The sequence below is a fragment of the Anser cygnoides genome, chromosome 13, assembly GCF_040182565.1.
Source record: "Anser cygnoides isolate HZ-2024a breed goose chromosome 13, Taihu_goose_T2T_genome, whole genome shotgun sequence".
Taxonomy (NCBI): domain Eukaryota; kingdom Metazoa; phylum Chordata; class Aves; order Anseriformes; family Anatidae; genus Anser; species Anser cygnoides.
In genome coordinates this window covers 7,533,146-7,557,831 of record NC_089885.1, presented here as the reverse complement: position 1 = coordinate 7,557,831, position 24,686 = coordinate 7,533,146, and the positions used below count along the sequence as shown (strand labels likewise).

At 44.9% G+C, this 24,686-nt stretch overlaps 1 protein-coding gene across 14 annotated transcripts in view; it reads right to left on the bottom strand.

The window, feature by feature from the left end:
* Nucleotides 1-24,686, bottom strand: part of IL1RAPL2 (interleukin 1 receptor accessory protein like 2) — a 425,448-nt gene that overhangs the window by 319,474 nt on the left and 81,288 nt on the right. For all 14 annotated transcript variants that reach the window (XR_010834812.1, XM_048075288.2, XM_048075281.2 and 11 more), the window contains one exon: nt 23,622-23,722. Coding sequence is in view for 13 of the 14 variants with exons in the window: in XM_048075288.2 (XP_047931245.1) it covers nt 23,622-23,703 (82 nt within the window). In the remaining variant the exon portion in view is untranslated. The remainder of the gene's footprint in view (nt 1-23,621; nt 23,723-24,686) is intronic.

Here is a 24,686-nt window from a genome sequence, read left to right as displayed (position 1 = left end):
CATTTTTTTTTTTTTACTGATTATCACCACTGCTATTCAATAGGTACATTACTGCACAGGATTAAAAGCATTCTCCTTTAGGAAAAATACAACTGTATTGACATGAACACATTAAATTTGATTTTCATTACTGTGGTTGCATATAATACCAAAAATGTATATATAAACAACTTTAACGGCTCTAGTAAGCTCCATTTGTTTCAAAAAGTACAATCTAAAGGACATCGACAACACAATGAAATTAGCTTTTCCTTTCCTGTTTTCTTTTTCTAAGTAAAAGCAGAGCTTTCAAATGATCAGTGTGTCTCTACCTGCCATCTACACAGCACTCAGATGAAAAATATCAAGCCTCTAAACACCGAAAACATTCACGTCTGAATTCTGCAATTAGCTCAGTTGTTTTCAGCTCCCACCAGCCAGGAGGTCACTGGGAGCCACCTCTCCCTCCTCGGTGACAACAATTTGCATACAAAAATCTGACAGAAAAAAGCAAGATGAAGCCCAAAAAGCCAAACCCCAGCATACAAAGCAGCCAGGGCTGGCTCAGGGACAGGGCGAGCACCGAAATCTTGCAATGCTGAAGGAGGGGTTTTGCTGCTGCCTTACCCGAGGCCGGGATACCAACCCCCAGCATTTAATTCCGCAATTTGTGGGACACTCTGATTAACCGCAACTAATTAGCTCGTTTTTAAAACGGCCTAATCTCCTTTGCCCATTCGAAAAAAGGATTAGCACAGGGGCTCATGCTGGAGCCTCTCGAGCATTAAGGGATTACAGGACACCGATCTGAACCCTTGGCTAACTGGGAGGGCTGCAGCCCCCCAGCCGAAGCCCCTTGCTCTGCCTGGGCTGCAGGAAAGTGTGGGGAAGGGCGGGCGCCTGCCCTCCGCGGGTGCAAATTTAATGGCTTTTGTTGCAGCTAAAGCGATCGCTTTCTGCAGCGCTGATTTTTGGAAAGCCAGGCACAAGGGCATTCGGCTGGACAGCGCTGCTTAATAACCCCGGAGTCACAACTGCAGATGTCTACATTAGCGCAAGGTTTGAGAGGGTAGCAGATGGTTAGGAAGCTCTTACTGCGAAGGCTCTAACCATTTCCAAAGGTAAAACAGCAAGTAGCTTTTATGTATAAATGATACTCACCATATGGCAGGCATGATTGAAGTTTTAAACAAAAAAAATCAAGTTATTACAGTGAGATTGAATAGAAGCAAACCCAATTAGAAGTAGAGCTGAGCATTATGATGAAGAATGGAAATGGTTTATAGGAATAACATTAACACTGCCCAAAAGGGGCACACACCAAAAAACAGTAAGTGTTCCTAAGTGCTAGACACAAACACCACTAAAATTCAGCTTGCTCCTTTGAAGGTACACCCAGAGGTGAAGCTGGCATTTCCAGCCACTAAAAGCAAAAAAAAAGACATAAAATCAATATAAAAATAAAACTTAAAGTTAATTTTTTAATTAATATATTAATTTATTGATTGTGATTACAGATCATGATTATAACCTGATTAGAGGTTGCAAATAAATACTTTTTTAGTACCTATGCATTCAAAAATAAAATACAACACGTACTTCCTCAGCTGATCGGAGCATCTATACACTTATACGAAGGCAGGAAACTATGAGGCATTCTTAAAAAAAATAAATAAATTTGCATTTGCTGGTTTTCAGTAAGAAACCCAGGCACATCCTCAGCATCGCTTTTGGTGAAACAGGGAGCTCTAGGCCACAAAACTGAAGGCTGCTGGAAGATTGAGGCTGCGCAGTCCTGACCCCGTGCCCCCACTACCTGCTACTACAGGTGGGAACGGGGCCGTTGGGCGAACTGGGGTTCTACCCCTCAAAAAAAAAGGCCTCAATGCTGATGCCATAGCTCGAGGCGAGTTGTCCTACATCGTGCTCGCTCAAGCCATAGGAGAAAGTGACCCAGAAGGTGAGGTGACACCTACTGCTCCAGCCGCTCCTGGGCCTGAAGGAAGGGCTGCTCTCCAGTAGCACATGAAGCACGTCTTTAACTTCAGGCAGTAAAACCCAAATAGCCACCTGTGGATCATCAGATTATCTGCTGCCTCTTAACATAATAAGCAGTTAGATTACTTGGCATCCCTCGCTTCATTAAATTAAGCGCACTTAATGGTATGTAGGCTGGCTCTCAGAAATCTGGTAATGTTACAAAATCCTGTCAGTCATCCTTTAATTTGTCACAAGCCTAGGATGAAAACACACTGAGAACTCTGATGTTATGAATGTCAATCTGAAATTTCCATGGATTTTAATGTAGCCAGACTTCTGCTGGATGTTACACGAGATAGAGCAAAGACCCAACTGCGAGTACCATTACCTGCTGGCAGCTGTGCAGAGACCTGCCAACAACTCTCCGTGCCTTTTCAGCAGTCCCCTGAGAGATGAGAGTGAGCCCCGTGCATGCGATACAGAGGAGCCTTCGGAGATCAGCTCTGCTTTGATCCCTCAGCTTCACCAGAAACCAAAGCAAAACTCAAGAGACGCGTATTGAAGCGTGGGATGCTGCTCCTCTTCTCCCTGTACCAGTACCTGAGCACATTGCCCATTCGCTATCCCGGATCTCCAAGAGACCCTCCGTGGCACCGCTATTTAGGGAGGCAGCTGGAATAGTTTCAGGTGCCTCCAAAACGCCTCCCCCGTCGAGTTTGCAGTGCCCAGGAACTGAACTTGCTGTCTTGCTGCAGGTAGGAGAGGGAATGGGGTTATAAACCGTCCTCTGGGGAAGACAGGGAGAAGCCAAAGGATGTTTTATTCATTTTTTCTTTTGCAAGTGGGTGAGTGATTTTGGCCTCCCAACATTTCTTAGTCACTGCTGACTTGTACATATTCCTCCCGGGACCAGGAGGTTTGCTCCGTTCGTTCCCCGTGGTGCATGGGGATACCAAGGAGCACTCACTCAGAGACCAAGCATCCAGCACCAGGCCGCAGTCGAGCCCAGGGCTGCCTTAAGTATTTTTTGTTGCTTCATTTTAAGCCAGGCTCTGCTCAGAAGAGGGACTGCTCCCACAAAAATATGGGTCACTGGAATAAATATTTTGCAGCAGCTTGGTGCTGAAGCAGAACACTGGGAAGACAAGAGCATCCATCTCCGGGTGTGACAGACGGGGCACGCTCGCTGTTACTAAATCCCATCCCCTTCCTTCCGAAGGCCCGCAGTGAGTCACTGCTACACCCTGCCACCCCAGCGCTGCCCGTCATGCATCCCTCTCTCCGTTTAAGCACTATGCTGCAGGAGTATGCAGACAAACCTTAAAACAGCGCTCCTTCCTGGGTAGGAGGCCGTGGTCCTGTGCCTTGAAGTCATTCTGGTCACCCCAAGTGCTTCGTCCTGGTGGGCACAGGCCTGGGACCAGTCACTGCCGCTCAGGCTGCTCTCCATACACCAGACCAACTCCTAATTTCTCTCCCAAATGACCTCATCTGAAGGATGTAATGCATTAATTACAGACCTCCCCATCAGCCCATTGACCAAGCCCCCAGCCACTCCACGGTCCAAGTTCTTAATTACCTGCCAAACTTCTGCAACGACGGCGGTTTTCCCCAACAAGTGGATGCAGTGTGTCAAAGCCCACGGGATGCTCCCAAAACCAGGCTCAGACCCTGCAGAGGACAGCGCCCACCTGAGCAGCCCCACTCGCTAATTAATTCTTGCTTTACTGAGGGAAGACACCCACCATCAGAGCCCAACTGCGAGCTGCTGATGATCTTATTCCTCCATCGACATTCGTACACAGCAGAGATGAGTGCTAAACAACACATGCCACAAGGATCTTATACTTTGAATTATTTTATCACAGCCCTCACGTACTCTTTTTTGGATATTATTACCCAGTAGAGCATGCTAACAACCTTAAGTTGCTGACTAATTAAGTTTTGGTGGGTTTTGCACACTAATTAAGTTCACAGGCCATTAGATCTGACAGGTATGACGGTATCTGCCAACGTGCCTTCACAAGCAGTTCAGTTAGTAATTCTGAGGCAGCAGGGCACCCCTACGGCACAGAGCTTCCCCTGGAGAGCAGCAGCCAGCTCTCACCCCACTCACTTCAGGACCAGCGCTTCAGGGTCCCCTCAAATCCCAGGGCAAGTGGGGTGCCCACCGCACTCCAGCCACTGGCAGCCCCCCGGAGAGCTCCAGGTGACAGCGCAGCAGCCAGCCAAATCCCCCAGGTGCGCTGCCCGCGCTGCCGCACCTCCCGGCCCTCCGCAGACAAACAGCCATTTAGCAATCTGTACAATACGCACTGTCACTCGCCTCTTTGGTAGTTCCCCTAGGACTGCTGCTCTTGCTATTTCATCTGTTAAATGTTTCCAGATCCCGAAAGTCCCCGGGGAGAAAAGCAGTTATTTTGACTAACTGCTCTTCCTCCTCAGCCAGTTCCTGCGCTAGCTTCCTCCCACTCCAACACCACGAGTTAAGACATATGGATCATCTCAACGCTGCCGAGAAGTTCGGTTTAGAAAGGGAAATATTGACATTCTTAATATCCCATTCATCCTTCACTCCCTGACAACTGACACGGATCCCTCGGTGAACCACAGTGCTCAGACTGCGGCCCGGTGGCTGGCCAGAAGGGTTTGTTACACAGCTTGAGTTTGGTCAAAAAAAGGAGTAACTCCTTTCCCCATTAAATTTAGAATTACATTTTATGGCCTTTATTCTTGTTTAAAAGATTATCCTGTAGCATGTTGGGCCATTTTAAAATATAACAAGAACAACACACACAAAAAGCCAAGCCATGAATTACAATTCTACACTTGGAACTCCTTCATTTGGAAGTCCTTGGGAAGTCACTAAAGCAACATCTTATTTCCCACCTGTAAAAGCATTGAAAGTTTTGTTTCATTTGAAGTCGGGGAAAGGTGAGTTTTGGTTTTGAACGGGAATGAAAACTAATTTTCAGGTGTGCAAAGTTTCCCTTTAACCAGAAATCCCGAGTCTGGACTGGCCCTGCTGGGATGCTGCAAGCCCCCCTAAAGCAGAACCACCGTTATCTCCGTCTGTGCTCGCTGGCATCTCATTTCACTAAGTTTCTATTTAAGACGGATGGCCTTACGCTGCAGCTATACATTTAACCACGTCAGGAAGAAAATCAGAGTGAACCTCACTGACCTTCTATATCTCCATGTATCGAGCAGACGTATTTAAGTTAACCAAGTCCCTGTACTGTTTGAACTGGCACAAACCTCAAAATGAAACCACAAGCTCTTAGGCTCTGACACTACCTCATATTCAGTTGAGTGTTCCACAACCAAGAAGCACTTTTAGAGGAAAAATGCAGGAACTACAGCTGTGCCATTCTTGTGCTTAACGCATTCCAACATGCACTTACCTGTGGCTGTAAAATTCCCAATTTCAGAACTCTGAAGAGGACTCCAGCACAGGGCAGGGAACAGGCTGCTTGGCTGGCCTGGTAAGAGGGCTCACGTAAAGTACAAGGCAGTTGACATTAACTAACAAGAGCGATGGAAGGAAACGGGCCATTTTGTGCTTTTAGAAAATCATATACAAGTAAACACTAGCAAAGGCATTTTTTTAAGGCAAGAGACAGCAAACAGGGTTTGCAAACCTCTGAAAAGACATGGTCACAAGCAGGACAAAATTAAATGGAAACGTCTGTTGTCCTTCCTGGTAACCGTCAGTATCCAAGACCCACAAAGCTCTTCAGAGAGGAAAAATATACACGTTATGATAGCTCGGAACACAGAAGTTCTGAGCAGGTACGAACTTCAACCCACTGAAATATAAAATAAGCCATGGTCCAAAATGGATCGGTGCAGCTGCCACTCCTGAATACTCCACGTGACTCAAGAGGATCATTCAACCCGATTATTTGTGGGGGGAGAGATAACCCCACAGTCTCTCCACTCACCAGCCACCATTTTCACCCTTCAATATTTAAAGACTTCTCCATTTAAGTAGTTTTAGTTAACCCCGTTGCTCAGTAGTTCTCAGGAGATAACTGTACTTCAAAATAGTTGCAGCCTCTGCCGTCAGTCAGTCTTATGCACCCAAGAGAACCAACTCTTCCTACTGCCAACACTTTTTTTTACAGTTTGACCTCAAAAAGGAGCGCTGGGGGCCCCAGAAGTACCTGCAGGTGACACTTCCAGTGCCCTGAGCCACCACTTCTGAGGCAGTTACAAAGGAAGGAGGCACAAGTGATTGCGTGGTTTGCTGTATTGATGCCAGACATCGGTCTGGAGTCAGTGAGCTAAGGCCAGCACACATTGGGATGTACTGAAACAAACAAACTAGAAGCAAGCCGGAGGCAAAGGACGGAGGCTTTTATACATTAATTATACTCTCATTTCGGTTTCTGCCTCCAGTAGCTGATATATACTGAAAGTCAGCAAGCACTCGTCTCAGGCACCGCAAAAATGCACGAGTCAGGCAGATGACCTCCCGGCATCAGGCCCCAAGTCTTCAAAAATGAGGGAAAGTTGCCTGAGGCAAGGAGCCAGCGTTTATCCTTGCTTTGATGATGCAAATCCTCTTTACCTTGACAGCTGTCCCTCGGCTTCAGAGGCGCTGCTGGTGACAGCGACAGGGCCAGGGCTTTGCTCTCAGTGCCGCCGACCCAGCTCTGCTCAGCACCCGCCAGGACACAGCCAGGAGCCTGCAGTGCCCCCATCCTGCCCGGCAGCACCACGGCCCCTGGTCAAGGCTGCCGGGGGATGCTCAGGGCCACAGCTGCCAGCTCAGCCCTGCTTTGAGACAAGTCTAGGCGATGGAGAACAAAGCCTAAAAGAGTCACGCTTTGGAAAGGGCTCTGCTTTTGGTACCCAGTCTGTTTCACTGGGACAACTGGAGTCCCAGCACTAACTCACAGAGCACTACTACCTGGAGTGCCTCTTTACCTATGTTACAACGATTCCCTGCGCTCCTTACTGTAATCTGCCCCGTATTTGTGTTTGCTGACAGCCTGAGGGGGACATGCGAAATTATTTATGAAGACAGGCTGCCGTTCTGGAGCACCCTAAGCTCTGCAGGCATTCGAGTTTCTTGCAACTAGAGGAAAAGTTTTGCCCCGATTCCCCCTGCAGCCGACATGCATGCTGCACAGCAAAGCAACCTGAGCTTTCCACTTCAACACACTGAGCCAAAGTCTCTGCTCCCGCAGGGTGAAAAAAGTCTGAATGCAGGCTGGAAACACAGAAGGGATTCAGCGGCTTTCCCACCACCTTTTGTATTTACAGAAGAGCTTTCTCTGCCCAACTACTTGATGTTTTCACTTCCCCCTAATCTCCGTTTCTCCTTGCTCTCCACCGAGCAAGCCCATCTCTCTGGCACAAGTCCCCCCTCTTGCCCCACCAAGCCCAGCTTTTCCCTCCACCTCTCACCACTGTACTTCGGAAAGACTTGAGTTTTCCCAGCCCCATCATGGTTCAATTTACAGGAGTTCCCAGCTGTTGCTTGGGCTTTTTGAGCCCCACAGGCTGCCAGAGCTTCCCCCAAAAAACAGATGCCCATACACAGCACAAGGACAACTGCGGCAGCCCCAGTTTGCAGCATCAGGATGGAGAGCCATTACAAGGTTTTTCAGGGGGGAGGAATAAATAAAAATAGACAAAAGTTGTCAGCCCAGGCTCCCGGCTAGCTGGGAGCTATTTGTTTGCCTTGGTTAGCATTGAGCCAAAGCCAGCGCATTCCCAGGGGCACGCTCGCCCCGCTTGGAAGGCACCGTGAGGACACAGCCCGGGATTCAACTCCAGGTTGCTGAATGAGCAACCCACTCTTCTACCCAGCTTCTGAGTCCTGGCAAAGCTAAGGGGCTTTGCCAAACTTTTCACCTTCCTCTCCTCCTCCTTCCTTCCCTCAGCCATCACGCAAACACACTCTTGCAAAGAACCTCAGCTTTGCCAGGTTTATAACGTGCTTGCTTGCTATGCACTGGTTAATCTTCTCAATGGCTTCACGGAAGCTCATCTAGGCCCCCAGAGCTCAGCGAGTCCGTACAGAAGGCCTGGAAACCCTATTTCCTGGGAAAGAGCTTACAGCACAGAAATAGGTGGCTGGGAATGACCTGCATACAGCTCGGGGCGCGCACACGGGTCCTGCAAAGCCGTTGTATTCCACTTGTTAGGCTATCAGTCTTCCAACATATGCCACAGGTACTGGGATGCAACACTGCATATTTAGTCAGGGCTTTTTTGTGTCTTTTTTGTTGTTGTTGGTAGTGTAATTAAATAAAAACCACTTGATTAAAAGTTTAAACCTCTAATTTAAACACACACATGCCACAGCCTCTCTTACAAAAGTCAGCCCACTGATTTTTTACATAATTCCCCCAGTATGCAATGATTTCAAATATAAGCCTTCTCCAACACAGAAAAAAATAAATCAACAATGGTTTAATAAAACCCTAAATACTGTGTGGTGCATCTTATTATGTGAAGACTTACAGCCACCATCCTACAAGGAAGAGGTGCAACCTGCTAAGTTAACGAGGACAAGACCTTCCATCCTGGATTATTCTTTTTGCCCAAAAAGCCCATTTATTTCCTCCCCAGAGAAAAGAGTTAGTATGTCTTGTTAACAATAAGCTTCAGAAATCAGTAATCAAAACCTGAACAATCAAAACCTGAGTGATCAAAACCTGATGAACAGTGCTCACTTTCTAGGCTGCTGCCCCATGGCAGGATGGGGATAGGGGACCTGGGCGGATTTGAGCACCCCAAAACTTGATGCAGGAGAGCATCTCCAGCAGGACAGCCCCAGCTCTGCTCCCAGAAGGTGACTCCACCAGAAGCAGAGACAAACAGAAAGCACTCTTCATTTAGGAGCCGGAATTGTAAGCAAAGCTCTCAACGCTCCCTAAGGCATAGTGTTGCCTCCATCAAAGGGAGCCAGTGAGCGTGACTGATAGCTTGATTTTCAGTGGTGCTTAGGTTCTGCAACTCTCATCAATTGCAGAACAGGCTGTAGGTACTCAAGGCCATTTTTTTTTAAGGGTAGGTATTTTAAAATGTATTGCAGTCAACAAGAATTGGGAGCTACAGTTCTTTGAAGGGTATGAAGGCCTTCAGCACTTCTGGGAAGTCACAACGGGAATTTTTCCTCTTTCTCTCCATAATCTTTCACTTTCTGGTTCAGAAAAGATGACAGCAACGCTAGAGACCCCCATCCCATTACAGAATGCAAAAAGAGAAGACGTAACAAAATATGGTTTAAGGGAGAAACATGAGAAGCACAGGGAGCCACTGGAGAATTTGCAAACATGAGAACAACCCAAAGTCTCTTTAGAACATCCATTCATTTGCTTCTGTTTCCCACAGGAGAAATTTCCCACCCCACCATCTCAAAACCCCACTTTGTCTGCTCTGACAAAAAGCATTTCAGTTAGAAGCAGGCCTTTTTATTTCCTTAATTATTACCGTTGCTAGAGAGAACTCAAAGCGAAGTCCTCTCTTTGTCAGCACTACAAAAATAATAAAACTGCACGATCCATTAAGAGGTTTTGAAGTCTGTTTACACAACAAGAATTACTTTTACTTTTCCAATTAGGCAGCTATTAACTAACAGAGGGAAATCACACCAGTATATAGTTTTACTATCAGCACGATCTTATTAAAAGAAGAGCTGAAGATTGTACCAAGAACAACAAATTAACCATGATAATGTATTTTTAAATCATCAAATACAGAACGCAAAGCGAGCTTTTTAAAATTTCTTTGAATCAACACTTTTTCTCCATTGATGTCAGAATTTTAGCACAGGCTTTGGTAAGAGGAAAGCTTTTTCAAATTCCCCTGGCATTATCCTATATATGAAAATACCAGGTACGCTAGATTAAGTTAAAATTAGATTATGCATAGTCATCCTTCCACTGTTACACAGGGAAAATATCTGCTGTACTATTCAGCAGTTGCCAGAAAGCCTTTAACCCTTTCTGAGCAAATAGTACAAGGCAGATGTTTTCTGTGGTGTGACGGATTGGAGACTTCCCCGAGCCTTTTAGTCCCAGGAGATCTCAAGGGCTACACGGCCATCCTGTGATCCCCTGCAGAAGAGAGATTCCCATACATTTTTTCCAATACAGTGCTCCACCAGAGAATTTAACTTTGACATTTTTAAATGGGCATTAAACACACACTTTTTCAGGACTGCTTCTTCCTAGCTGGAAGCGTGGCTTGATGCAGTGTTGTTAGTATGGCGAGACAAAGTTTAACATGCAACTCTTCAGCTGCCAAGCACAGGGAGATCCCACAACACAGGACATACAGGAGATTTGCTGCTGCAAACTGAACAGGCAGGACGGGACTGTGATGACTGCTGACAAGCAGTTCAGGGTCTTTTCTCACAATAAAAAGTTGCTTTGTGTGCTCACCAGGCAGGTGCTCCAGAACAGCACCCAGCTCACAGCTGAAGGCTTACCAAGCAGTTTTGTCCCACACTGTAGTTCTTAACCACTCAAATCATCACAAATCCTCCAAAAGTTAATCATAAATGGTATCAGTAGTTAAAGTCATTCTGTTACTGATTTAAAAAGACCAACCAGAAACAGCAGCACTTCTGCTCTTTTGTACAGAGAGATCCAAACATCTGCAAGTAATCTTAATTGACTACTCTTAATTAACTTAATTGATTACTCTTATCAATGTAACTTCAAACAAGCCCTTTGGGACAGACTAAGTCCTTCTCACCAGCACTACTAAAGTATTCCTGGTTCTCTGTACAGCTGAAGCACCTGAAAGCTCCAATCAAAGACAGGAGATGGTGCCCATCCAGGAAAACTTACAGATTAAACACATCAGCTACTTCGGAAGCAATTTTATCGCCGTGCCTACTTGGCAAAAAATAGCTGCTTACTGATATAGTCGAGCTCAGGCTTACAATTTCATTCAGCCTTCCAGTGGCAAGGGCAGTTCCGTGGGCAGAAAGCTCAGCTGGAGACCACCACAGCTTTGTTTCTTTATCTCATGTCTAACTCAGAGGGTTTCCGACGATAACTGTTGTTGAGAAATGTATTGATTTGCTTCTCAGAACCTTAAAGATGCTCGAGGAATTGCAACTGGGGTTTTCCCCCAAAGGATATGTCTTCACAATAACAGCAGTGATGTATTACTTCTCTCCCGTGGGCTACAAAACATCAATTAAGATTCACACAACGTATTTGGAAACAATACCGTGGTATCCAAATGGATTAGCATTGAAGGGCCTTCTCAGGTGGATGCACTGAAGAAAGCTGCACAGCATGCCAGAATTCAGCCTGTACTAACTATGATTTGCCAAACTAAAACCAAGGCATCATTTTGGGGTGGGAGTGTTCTGCTGCTACATCTACTGTATATTGACAGGCTCATCTTTTATTTGAATGAACCAGATCCCTACAAAATCCACACCAATGCAATCTGCATCACGATACTACCTAGGAAACACAAGGATTCTTCCTGGGGATTTAACTCGGTACGTTTCTGCTTCTCTCTCCACTCACTCGTTGCAATGCCCGAGACAGAAGCAGGAGGAGGAGATGCCAGAGCCCACCGTGGCTGAGAACCTGGCTTCCCCTCCTGTTCTCACCTCCGCAATTTGTGGCGAATACCGAATTACACCGGCAGGGAAATTTCAGCTCCAAAAGGCTTCCCATTTACAAACAAGCATTAAGTACCCACTGCTTCAGTGGTAATTCCTGCCCATTTGCATGCACAATAGTCATAGTGTAGAGGCAGGATACGTGCGTGGGGCCTGCTCTGCAGCCCTGGTGCAGGCAGGGTCAATGAGAGCTTCCCTGCAGCAAGTGCCAGCACAACTGGGCACCACAATGAGAACTGCACTGTTACAGGCTAAATAAGCAGGCAGTGCTGCTTGATCCTCAGGGTTACGAGGTAATTAGCTTCTGAAGAACCAAAATCAATGGATGTTTTGCAGAATCACACCAAATAAGCAGAAGCTTGGCACACAGACAGGAGAAACAGTCCCATTGCTACACAGTCATGTTTGTTAACTCCTAGTTTAATTCCACCAACTTCAATAGCTTTACAGCAGGAGGAAAAACCAAACACGCAAACAAACAAAAAACATAGCCTAGGGTTACTAGTAAACCCTATCAAATCACCCTGCAATTTGAAAGCTAAAATGAAATATTGTTCTTCCTGCCTCACCACCTTCACTTGAAAGCCCTCCTCGCTCCCAGGAGTATGCACGCTGCCACCTTTGCACCCTTCACAGAATCCCACTGCTACTTAACTCCTGCAGTTTCCTTGGAAATCAGGTCACTTGATGACTTTCCGTTCTTGTAAATCCCAAACTGTCCTCACATTTCCATGAAGCCAAGTCTATAATCAGGTAAACGTTTTAAAGAGTTTTCTTCTGAAATCTTAGTCTTTTACCACCCAGAACCTTGCAGGAAGCCTTCCCAGTTCCCTCTGCACAACATCCATCCCACCCTCTTGATACACCACTAAGTTGCTTTCCCTATTACAGCCATCCTTAAACGGCTTTTTTTCCAAAGTCCCATTGCCCCTGAGCAGTAAGTACCTTCTATTGCTTCTTCATTTTTTTCAGGTTCAAATTCGAGTCCCACAAAAGAAAGCTTGCTTCCTGACGGTTCTGCTCCTTCCAGTGCAGGCAGTGGAAGAAGCCACGTGTATTTCCAAGTGCTGAACATGAGCCCAAAGGACTTGAACTAAATAGTAATTTACCACAGAGAGGATTAAAATCATTCAAAACAATTACGTATAACTAACAAAACATGGTAACTATAAAAAAATATATATATATTCTTCAGACTAGATCTGTTCCAGTTGAGAGTCTCCTAGCCTGGACTAATATTTTTAAAATACACTCCAGAAAAACAAATGTTAACTCAGAGATCTACCAAAGCAGCACTGTAACTTGCACGTATTCAGCAAGGCAAAGCCTAGTCAAAAGGAAAGGGAAACGTGGTTTCTTTTCATCAGCAGCATACACTCAAATAAGACCGCCAAATCTATTAGAAATAAAAAGAGCGAAACAACGTGAATCATGCTTGCTGAAAATGGAAGCAGGTCCGTTGAGGACTTGGGGAGAAAAGGCTGTAGTTACCCCCTCTGTGTAAACCCTCCAATGGAGGGGATGAAATGCACAGAAGACCAAATTCTGCCTCTCTGGGGAAGAACAATTGTCTGAGGGAGACTCCTTTCTTCCAGAGCCTGGTCTTAGAGGTAAAAGTCTCTCAAACTGGAAAGCCGATATGCTTACGGATTCACAACTGGATGACACAGCCAAGTGCACCAATGGACACAGTCATCATAAGATGGGTTTGAACGCTGCTCAGGTATAACACACAAAAAAGAGCCTGCCTGAGGGAAGGATGGAGCAGCTGCCCATCCAGTGATACGCATGGGAGGAGAAGCACAGGGCAAGTCTGCCATTTGACAACGAAGCCATGTTTACCATCATCTCTGAATTTACACTGCTCCTCTGCATGGCAGCTCCTTCCCTGGTGCTGCTGAGGGCTGGGGCTTGGCAGTTCCTGGCTTCCCTGGCAGGTGGTCTCTTATTTTGCTATCCACTAGCACTTGCAGAAGGAATCCAGCTCAGAAGACGACTTATTTTGAGTAAACTATTAGCAAACTGCATATAGAAAACATCATTGAGAAAGAACAGAAAGCAAAAACGATGTATATTCCAAATAAAGCTTAGGCTTAGAATACATCTCTCTTTCCAAGCAATTATATGGGTAAATGAGCTACCAAATAAAGGAAATAGCTGTTGTAAGTCTGTTCTTACAACATAATTTTCCCAGAAACAGTACATTACTTTCAGTATTTATCATAATCTGTTATCTGCAGAAAAACGTGCAAACTAAATAAATGTATGAAAATGCCCTTACCTAATGATATTTACCAAGTGGCATTGTTCCCTCTGCTGTTTGTAGCCAACTCACTCACGGAAACTAAGGACACGTTTGCCTTATTAACAGAGCTCTCTGCCTGTGTATTTTAAATACCTTGAAGCGCAGAACCATCTGTGTGTATTCTACTAATGAGCTGCTACTTAGACTGAAGAAGGCCAGCCAGCTAACATCGATTATTCAGATGGAGACTGCCTAATTTTTAAGCAATTAACGAGCCCCTCTCACTTTAGAAGCTTCCCTGGTTAATTCTCCAGACATATTACAGGGGATCCTATTCTAAAGAGAGTTTCTTCGGGAAGAAAAAAAAAAGAGGGGGGGGAGACGACAAGACACAATCCAGTCCAATTCCAACCCCCCTGCACAGGACATGAGCTCGAGTTGTCCCAGCCAGGACCACCCTGCTGCTCCCCAGGGCAGCCCACATGGGGAACGGTGGCCACCAGAGGATCACCCTACAAAGGATGTCGCCCAGCCCGCTCCATCGCTTTAGGCTGTTTGGGGCACTAAGATACCTTTAGTAATGCCTCAAAGGACTGGCTGTGACAGCCACAAGACCTGTGATGGTTTCACTCCCTCTCACCTCCCAGTTGTTTGGCAAAGTCTGACAGTGAGCATCACCAAAGGCTGCACGGCTCTGCTGGTGGGGATCGCCTGCGGGTGCTGCGTGCTCAGGAACCACCCAGCTCTTCAGGAGATGACAAACTGCTCCCATCTCGTCCCTTATCTGATGGATGTGATTTTAAAGGGCTAGCCCTAAGGGGCTAGTAGCTCATGCAGAAATAGAATTCCCTCTTCTGCCGCTAGAAAATATTTCTTAATAATCTAAACAAAGTTTAAGGAGATCAAAATTACCTTTTACAGCTCCCTGTTGGAAAGTGCTGTAGTAAAGCATAGAGCGAGTATTAAATTATCTCGGTAATTACATTGATAATGCACAGCTTTCATGTGCACAATAAAGCTATTAAAAGAGATCCGATTTTTACAACTATATTACACATTATGATCTGGAAAAGGGCAACCCCGTGTGTAGGAAAGGATGGGCTTGTCTTGCACAAACCTGAAAAACATGCCAACTCCGATCCCAGCAAGGAAACTATTACAGAGGAGAGCTTTTACCCAGCAGACCCACCAGCAAGCCCCACTGTTGTCTCATGAAAAGTCTAAGCTGCTGTATTAACATCAGGGTTTGCAAATATTAATTCAGTTCTACCACCAACATACCAGACAAAGTCCATTAACTCTCAAATAATAAAACCTGTGAAACTACTTAGCATACAACTTTCACAACTGATTTTATATGCATTCGTACAGCGGGATGAAAGAACCAAAGAACAAACACAAACATCTGGTTAGACCGTACACAGATGGAGGTGTCCTTGGACGGAGCTGTTTTAAGCCACTGGCACAGCTGATGACAGAATCCCAGCCCTGGGATTGCTAACAAACGAAAGGCAGACACTGGGTGAGCACAGAGGCAGCCCAGCGTGCCTCAAACGCAGGGGACTGGCAGCGTTGCTGCATCAGTTTATGGCCAGCAAATGTTCTTTAGGGCGGAAGAGCAAGTAGGTACACAGGTGGTTTGTGAGCTAGCTACCCTAGAGACTCAGTGCATCTCTGAGGCTCCCAGTCCCTCAGGTATTCGATGGGCCATTTTACAGCCACAAGTGGGTTTTGCTCCACAGGGACTGGACGGACAGCTCAGAGCCGAGACCCCCAAGAGACCTGTAATGTTCAGAGGCAAGAGCTCTTTGCCTAAAACTAGTGCACAAAGCCAGGAATAGCAGGACCTCCCTCCTCCATTTCTAGCAGACACATCTTACCGTCTTCTACTGAAAAATAACAGAAATTGCACTTGTCTCCAGCACATCCAAGGACCTCACACCAAAGTCTACACATACTTCCTTAGCCTCAAAACTTTTCTAGGAGATAGTACGGGTTTCGTCAGCCTTAGTGACATGGCAGAACAGGGGGAAACATCGTGCTATTCCCCACTCCACCCTCAGTGTGCCGGGCAACCTGAGCGTTGCTTCATCTCCACCACTGATTTGTTATCATCTGTAAAACTGGGCTATCTAGGATGCAAACATTCGATGCGCACTGGTATCGTGGTAGCAGACCTTTACCCAAAACACCAAGTAGTCCCATGAGACCTTAAAAAAAAAGAAAGCCAAGGTAGCAAAGCACTATTAGAACACCGAAAGAGCAAAAATAATAAATAACCAGCATGTTTCAAAGCCTCTACCACACAGTCTTAACATCTAAACAGTACACATGGTTACTGGATGACAAAACAGCAGTACGTCCCGCAGACACAAGCGAGAGACACAAAAAAACTGTACTTTAAACATCAGAAAGGCATTTGGCAGCTTGAGGCTCTCTCCTTTGCCCTGGTTCATGCCTGTTATCTGAAAGGGGAGCTGAGTCCTTCCAGGGGCTTGCCCTGAGCCCTCCAGCCCCAGCCACGCTGTTTGCAGTCTGATGCAGGTTCCCATTCCTCTCACTCCATTACAACTGAAACAGAGATGCTCAGACACAAAAGGCCCAGACCACATACTGCTATTGCCTCCAGTCTCTTTATTTAAAACCAATGCTTACAGCTGCCTGGCTTAAACAGTCTCCTAAATGTTCCAGTACAATTCCATTTTACACCTGGAACAATGGAGGCAGAAATATCAGACGCCTTTTTAAAGGAACAATGACCCCTGAAAGACTAAACAACTGCATCTCTCTTAAATTTAAAATACTGCCCTCACACACACAAAAAAAAACAAATGAGAAGGAAGCGATGGCAGAGGCTGGCGTGGGGCAACTCATGGCACGAGCTGCTTGGTCACCACGTCTTGGAAAAGCAAAGTGTTCAGGTTAGAAGCTTAACTTTCATCTGAGTCTGTCTTCAGCGGTGAAGCACTGAAAACAAAACTCAATCTACCACGTTTTCATATCAGTACCTATTATGAGCACTAATCATGCTTCTTGTAGGAAAGGATCGATTGGATTTGAAAGGGTTAGAGATTAATAAAGCGAGGAAACACAGTCTAGAGGTGACACTGCAGCTCAGATCAATTTTGCTTTCAACTTGTAGATGGGCAATCACTTCTACTTTAGCAAGTAGTAACAGCACCACAACAGTCTCACGCAGGTCTGGATACTAACACTTCCACACACGTGCACTGTACTAGAAAGAGCTCCTTCCTGCTTCACAGATCAACAACACAAAACACAACTCCGCACTTTCTGAGACGTGATACCTCTGATGTTTCCTCTCCTATTCATAAGAACAAGTTCTCCAAACCTAAATGCTGAAAACTCACCGAGAATGCACCACCTCATTTCCCCGCCCTACTGCTGTTTCCCATGATGATCCCAGCATCTCCTACCTCACAATTTACTGCTTGTTGCTTTCACAGCAAGAACAAAACAAACAAGAGGGAAGCTACTGGTAAAACACATCACAGGGACTAGGAATTAAAAACTAAAGCACACTTCAAGCAAGAAGCAAGGTTCTAAAGGTAACGTAGAAAAAGTTCTTTAGATTCAGTGGACGGAGAGATGAGAACATACATTAGTGCTCGTACTCAGGTGAACCCAAGGAGCCGTATTTATGATCCTACAGCAGCCTGTAAAGCCTGCCTTACACACATACCCCGGTTACAGAAACCCAGGCACACACACAGAACTGCACTCGCTCAGGAGCTGACCCCAAATTCAGTTGTAACACCACAGCCTGCCTACAGCCCACACAGGTCTGCACCTTCCTCAGCGACCTCCGGGCCTAGGAAGCTACTAGGCTTTATTGAGCAAGGCGGAAAAATAATAATAAATAAATACGTTTTTAAAAAGCCTGCCTAACCCTGTATTTCCAAATCCAAGTGTACTGCTCCCACCATATAACACGCCAGAACGATCCACAGGAAGAAAGATACTCCACCTCTGTGCTAGGTAAATCCACGTGGTGGGCTGCTCTTGGCGAAGTACCAGGAGGCTCACCAGGACCAGGGAGCGTGCTGAGCTTGAAGACCGCGTTCTGGGTAAGTTTGCAGCTGTATTATTAATGAGTTCACTTGAACATTATGTAAGACAGAGCTTCCAAAAATATTACCATGAATAAGAGGAAAACCAAAACATGCCGGACAGCTTTCCCTGTCCCTTGGGACAGCCAATTTCAGAATGAAGACCTGAACCCAGGACCCACACCCACAAAATGAGAGAGCCAGAAATACTGACATGAAGATCTCTCTTCGAATTTCTATTTAGGACCTTAAAGAAAACAAAGCAAAGACATCTTGATACAAGATTTTCTTTTTTCCATTTAAAAAGGACTCAAAAAAGCATTATCCAATTAAAGGCATGGAGTTGGAAGATTTTTCAGTCCCGAAGGAAATGCCCACTACAGGCTCAGATATTATTAATAAACTCTTCCGTGCTGCAGCTAGATGTAGAACAGCCATCCCAACAGCTGACACGATGTCCATTGCAGGAATGGAAGAGTACAGATGTATAGATTTTTAACTTAGGAAATGACATTTCTTTCATGCTTTTCTTATTTCCCCCTATCCCTGAAGATCCTACCTTCGTGATTTACTGCAGTCTGAAACAATTTAATTGTGTTCATTTATTTTATCTGGATACAGCTGTGGTTTCTCTTTTGGGAAAGCAGTCTAGCTTTAATATTTAAATATCAGCTCAATATTTTAATTGTTTTAATTATACATGAGCTCATTTTAAATGAGTGTAATAGCTAAAAATTTGAGTGTTTAAATAAGCTCAATATTTAAACCCTGTCAGGTTGAGGTCACTAAAAAAAACCACCAAACCTCTAGCAGATTATTTCCTTTCTTGTTCTTCTCTACGCATCTCCCTTCCTCTCCAGCAGTAAGGAGAACATCTAACTGCTGCCACCAGCACCCAGAGGAGAGAAAAACAAGGCTGAGACACCCGTACCAAGGTGCACAGACTGCCCGTTCTTTCCAGCAGCCCCCTGAGATGTGACTGAGCACAGGAGCCCAGCTCTCCTCCCGTCCCACTGCTCCAAAACCTACAGATGGTGGATGCAGAGCAGCCCGGAACTGGTGAGCAGACACGACTGCATGCAAGAGGGACCCTACGCACTCCTGTATCAGTGACAGCTTAGAACAACGTCCATCTTGATGTGTTTTTGTTTCCTGGGGCTGCAAATAAACGATCAGCGTACACCAATTCGTGTTGCCATGCCCCAATTTTCTCTGTCTTTGCTTTATTTGCAGGAGGGGAAAGTTGAAAACCTCTTCTGCATTGCTCATATCTCAGAAAATGGGAGGATTCAAAGCCACGCGTTCTGCACGATGGGCAGAAGTCAGCTGTTCAGGCAGATGCAATTGCTACCAAAAGTAAAAAAGGCAACTGTGAGCAAGCATGATGCTCACTCCAGGGGCCCATTCCGGCAGGAGAAATGGACTTCTAAGAGCTGGGCTCCTCCAGAATATCCCATTCCAGGCACAAATCCTTCAGTCACCTTTGAAGTATGAGCACCTCCACTTCCACGTATGCTGCAGTTTTCACGGCCACAAGTAGGCAGCAATCCAGGAAACAAAGCTGAGCTTCGTAGAAAGAAGCAGAGGGAAACCCTGGGCTAGAGCCGGCACAGCCAGAGGGAACGTGGAGGTCTCCTGACACACCTGCAGCAGAGCACAGTCAGTTGCTGCAAGATATTTAGAGGCAGGAAGTACCAAGCCAATAGGTTTAAAATGAATATGTTAAAGCATGCGAATGCGTTAAAATGAATACGTTAAAGTCCCAAGCACTATAACTTAAGAATTTAATTCAATTACCAGTTTAAGACAATTTGGCTATGCCCGTACCAGCAGGGCATGATGCCAAATCAAGCCCTCTCTCTCCCAAGCCATTGGTGACAAAACAGGATGCAGCTAGGGCATCTCGGGGTGGGGGGGCTCAGAGACACACAACTGCCTTTTGGGTGGTCCCAAGATAAAGAGGAGAAGAGCAGAACCCCAGAGAGCATCCATCTGATGCAACACGGAGAAGACACAAGACTGGCTTTGTAGCTGGGAGGACCTATCAATGCCAGGCTTAAGCCAAGGAAGCCCCAATGACCTGCACAAGACCACCCAGGCTCCGCAGCCAGCAGCCTTACAGAGAGCTCGGGGATGCGGCGCTCCCCTGCACAAGGCAGGCGTGCCCTCCGGAGCCCAAGCGTGCTGCGATGGGGTACTGCAGCTCGGCAAATAAATACAGCAGCTATAAAGGGCATCAATTAGTCACTAATGGAATTATGTCTCGTAAGTCAAACAATCTATAATCTGAAAAATCTTGTGCTTAAAAAGTGCGCTGATTTTTAATTGGTTTTATATTCCCTGCGACGATTATTCAAAGCGCTATATACAAAAGGCTTGGGAAAAGAATCAGATTAAAAGGAAACCCCCTACCAGCTGGGAGCCTAACAGCTCCCGCGCCCTCAGTGTGTTTGTATAACCACCTACAAAACTTTTCCAGGGTATCACTAGTGCTGCAGTCCCAGCATTAGCTGGTTGCTCAGTTTCACCTCTCAAAGCAGGCAAAAAGGATGACCTGCAGCTTTCAGAAGAGCTTCTTAATAGTAAGAAATGCTTGTGAAACTTAAGTCAACACTCCATTCACACAGATGCTTGAGGCAAACTCTTCTGTCTCCACCACAAACAGCAATCATTACTCTGTAGACATGACAGATTTCTTCTGGAGCATCTGGAAGTTGCTGCCTGTAAAGAAGAATCTGACTAGCATAATTAAATTAGCTCAACCATTTTAATTATTTTGGCACAGCATCTCAACTGAGAAGAAGCCAAGTTTCTATGTTATTTTTGCAGCATTGTGAGGTTCTCTAAAACCTACCCGTAGCCCTCACATGCACTCCTGTTTGTCCTCTCCAAATGGAAATACAAACACCTGAATTTATAACAAAGCACAAGCAAAGACACACAAGACAAATTTATTTCAGTTCTGCTTGGTTTGGTTTTTTTCCTCCTTCCATGAGAATCATTTCTTCAGCAAGTTTTAATTCTACGCCTGCAACTAGAACACCATTTCATCACCTTCTTTTTGACATCTTAGACACTCCTCTCCTGGACAGCTCTTTAACACCTCGTGCCTGTTGCCCAGCCCCTGCGCGCTGTCTGCATTTGCTATCTGGAGATCTCATCCTCAGCTTTCTCCCCTTGCTTTTCCATTCCTTGGCTTCAAAGGTACGTTTTCCCACCAGCCCCTGAAGATGCCAAGTCCTCTTCATCTCCTCTCTCCTGAGATTCTCCCTACCTTTAAACAAGGCATAATCCATTATGTGATATTACACACACACAGGTCAACTTCACAATTGCTCTTGTACTCAACACTAATCACAATTTTTGCCACTCATGCTACATTTCTACATACTGCTTGGAAAAATGCCAGTCTATGTAGGTCAGCCAAGACCCAGATACCCCAATTTTGCTGGTTTCTTGCCCTAGTAGTCAAAACCTGCTTTTATCACCGGTGTCAGCACTTTGCATGCACCGCTTCACACAGCTCTACGTAAACGTCTACACAATTTCCCTCCCCCTTTTAAGGATGCTTACCAGCTTCGACATCCCCATACAGGCAGCAAGACACAGACTGACAGCGTCCAGGAGAGCACAGCTGCAGAGCTCCTGTCCACGGGGAATCATTTGGGCACCTCGTCCACTCCTGCTTTCAGCTACGGCGACACCACCCTTGCCGCTATCAGACATCCTGCCATACAGACCACAGTGCAACTGCCCACAAATAACCAGCTGCTTTCCCCTTTCCACACACTTTTACCAAGACATCAGCTTAAAAAAAAAAAGCCCCTGAACCACAGCACCAGGGTGCCACAGCTACTGTCACCCCACTGAGCAATAAGCTTTCATCGTTTCCTTTGCCTGCCTTTCCTTTTCCATCCCATCTCCAATCTTCTACTTACACAATGCAGAGTTAAAATTCAGCAGCACCTGTCCCTTCACAACCGAGCATTCAGCCAGGACCCAAGCAATCAAGTGACAGTACTTTGTATCTAAAGGCCCTTTCAGAAAGGGAGTCGAATTATCAATTTCGCTCCAAGTGCTGAAATTACAGAAACAGAAAATGCATTTCACACACAATGTGCTGGAAGAAGAAAAAAAAGAAAAAAAATCAATAGTTTGTTCAACACAGCAACCTGAAAATCAGCACACGAGAATGAATATTGAAAGGTGAAAGCCAACTACACGATCATGTACTTGCAAAGAAACTATAATTTTATTTTATGTGCAGTTTTCCCCTTCATCTTATACTCAACATATACCAGCTCAATTAAATGGGAAGAAAACAGAACAAACTATTCACCACAGTGGGTTATATTTAGCAATAAGCAGTCTAACATATTAAAACATTTTTCCTACCAGTACTCAACCTGAATTGATACTGTCAACAGCTGCCAATAACAGAAGGCATTCCGCAGTCAGTCAAAGAAAGGAGCTAAAAAAAATACAACATACTAAAATATAATTAAAGGTAAACTATCAGCTGAACGATGCTGATAACCATAGGCATTTTACTTCTACAGAGGTGTACTTCTGATAAAGGAAATGCAAAGGCCTTTCCTTGCAGCCAGGTGGTATTGCCTGGCATCAGTGAATCAAGGCTGCTAAATTATACAGATTATGGATCTCACAGGGGTTCCCATCCAGGCCAGGAATAGCAGTTTTGAAAAATAGGAATGCCATTGCCTTTAGCAGACTTTAGATCAAGCTCCATGCTGTAGCCAAATCCCGACCTCCATGACTGCCCTCACAGGGCAAACAGGGCTCACAATAGCCACAACAAAAGGCTGTGGACTAGTTTGATTTAGCAACGTCCATTTACACATTTAGCCCAGTAAAAAGAATTCAGCCTAGGATCTGGGAAACAGATCAGAGAAACATTTCCTGGCCTGGGATGGAGCATCCAGTTCTTTATCATGGACAGACCAATACCTTTTTTTTTCTACATTCTCAAAAGAATGCAGAAATAAAGTTTTAAACTGGCCACACCAAATAAGTCAGTAATTTCTGTTTGTACCTGAATGCTGAAAGTGTTTGCTAAAGACACTGAGGACAGTAAGATCAAAGGCTTTACGCTCATACGTGCAGCACACAATTAGTTGGGAAAAAATGAAGCTAACACCAAAGTTTGAAAGTACTTCTACCCTATATTAGCTCCCTGTATGAAGACGTAAAATGACAAAGGGAATTATTTCAGAACTGCAGCACCATATCAGCTATCTGTCCACATACACAGGGCTCTAGCAGACAGACAACACTAGGCAAGGCCAGAGCTAACCCACCTGTCTGCTCAGAATCCTGTACATTTCAAATACACAGAAAAACCACCCAGACCTAGAAGTCATCAGGAACCACATCCACAGCTAAGAAAATCCGTTAGCATGAGCACAAGATTGGATGTTAACACAATGTCAAATTCGTTACTACTTTGGCAGGCTTTCAATCAGATCAACTTTCCCACCCCCCTTTTTTTCCCTTAAGAAAACATAAGGACATTTTGAAATAGCTCAAGTGACATCAACAGAACATTATAGGGATAAAATTCATCCTGTAACATCTGGTAAGCAGATACTGTTCTGTTTTTTTTTTCAGAAAGGAGAACAAACATATATATGCAAGACAAAAAGCAGCCATCTAAAACGCTTGATTGCATGAGCACTAAGTCCAGATTCAAAAGTAAAAAGGATTTTTTTCTGTGACTTACCAGAATTTCTCTTTGATACGAGCTTCAAATTCATGCTGACTACAGTACAGATCACAAGAACCAAGAGAACAAGAGGCTTCATCTTTCACTTTCTTTGGCAGCTGAAATGCAAACATAGTACGAAGTCTGAATCACAGCTCTTCACTACAACAAAGCAGCAGCTACAGTTAAACACTTCTCAAAGAACCATTGCAGGGCAATGGCTGAGCCTAGTGACTTCTGGGTCTATTTTTATACAGAGGTAGGAAAACATAATGGTTGAAAGTAACTGTCTATGAATAATTTATCCCTGAATATCAAACAAAAGTTGTTGTTTTTTTAAATGACACTTCGAAAATATTATTTTGCTTAAAAAAAAAAAAGACAAGACTTAACTATTTATCTGAAGCCACATGGGTTTAATGTGGCAGTTTTTTGTATGTTATCGAGGAGACCCCAATGTTCATAACTACTTTTAATACAAACAGGCCACATGCTTTAACAAAACTTCACATTGTTTGGGAAAATATAAGAGTAGATTATTCATGCAATTTCTCTTAGAAACCTTATTTTCCCCACTAGTGAGCTTGTAAAAGCTCCTACAATGAAGTAATGCACTTCCAGACATTTCTCCTAAAAAATGAAGTAAAGGCAGCTGAATGAAATTCAGAAGTCAATGAATGCAGGCCTTGGCATTCTTATTAAAAAGCTAAAATTAGTAAAAGTCCCAGGAGAGAATATCTACTTTGTAATACATACATTTTCAAAAAAATTTAGTTTAATACCATAGTTAGAGTTTTATATAATTACTGTTACTAGTTCTGTTTCATTTACAAGTACAAGGTCATTCAGGAAAACACAGCAACAGCAAGAGCAAACTGAGGCTCCGTACGTGTACTTAAAAACAGGCACAATGAATCTGAACCCAGCAAAGCCCATCCTTCTCATTCTCTAAATGGAAAAGGACGAGAGAGATGCTTAATTACAAGCTAGAGTCCTCAAGTATATGCTTAGCTTGAAGTCACAGGCCTTTAAGGGGCCTGATGCACTTAGACCCCAGGAATTCATCTCTGTGTCAGATACAGA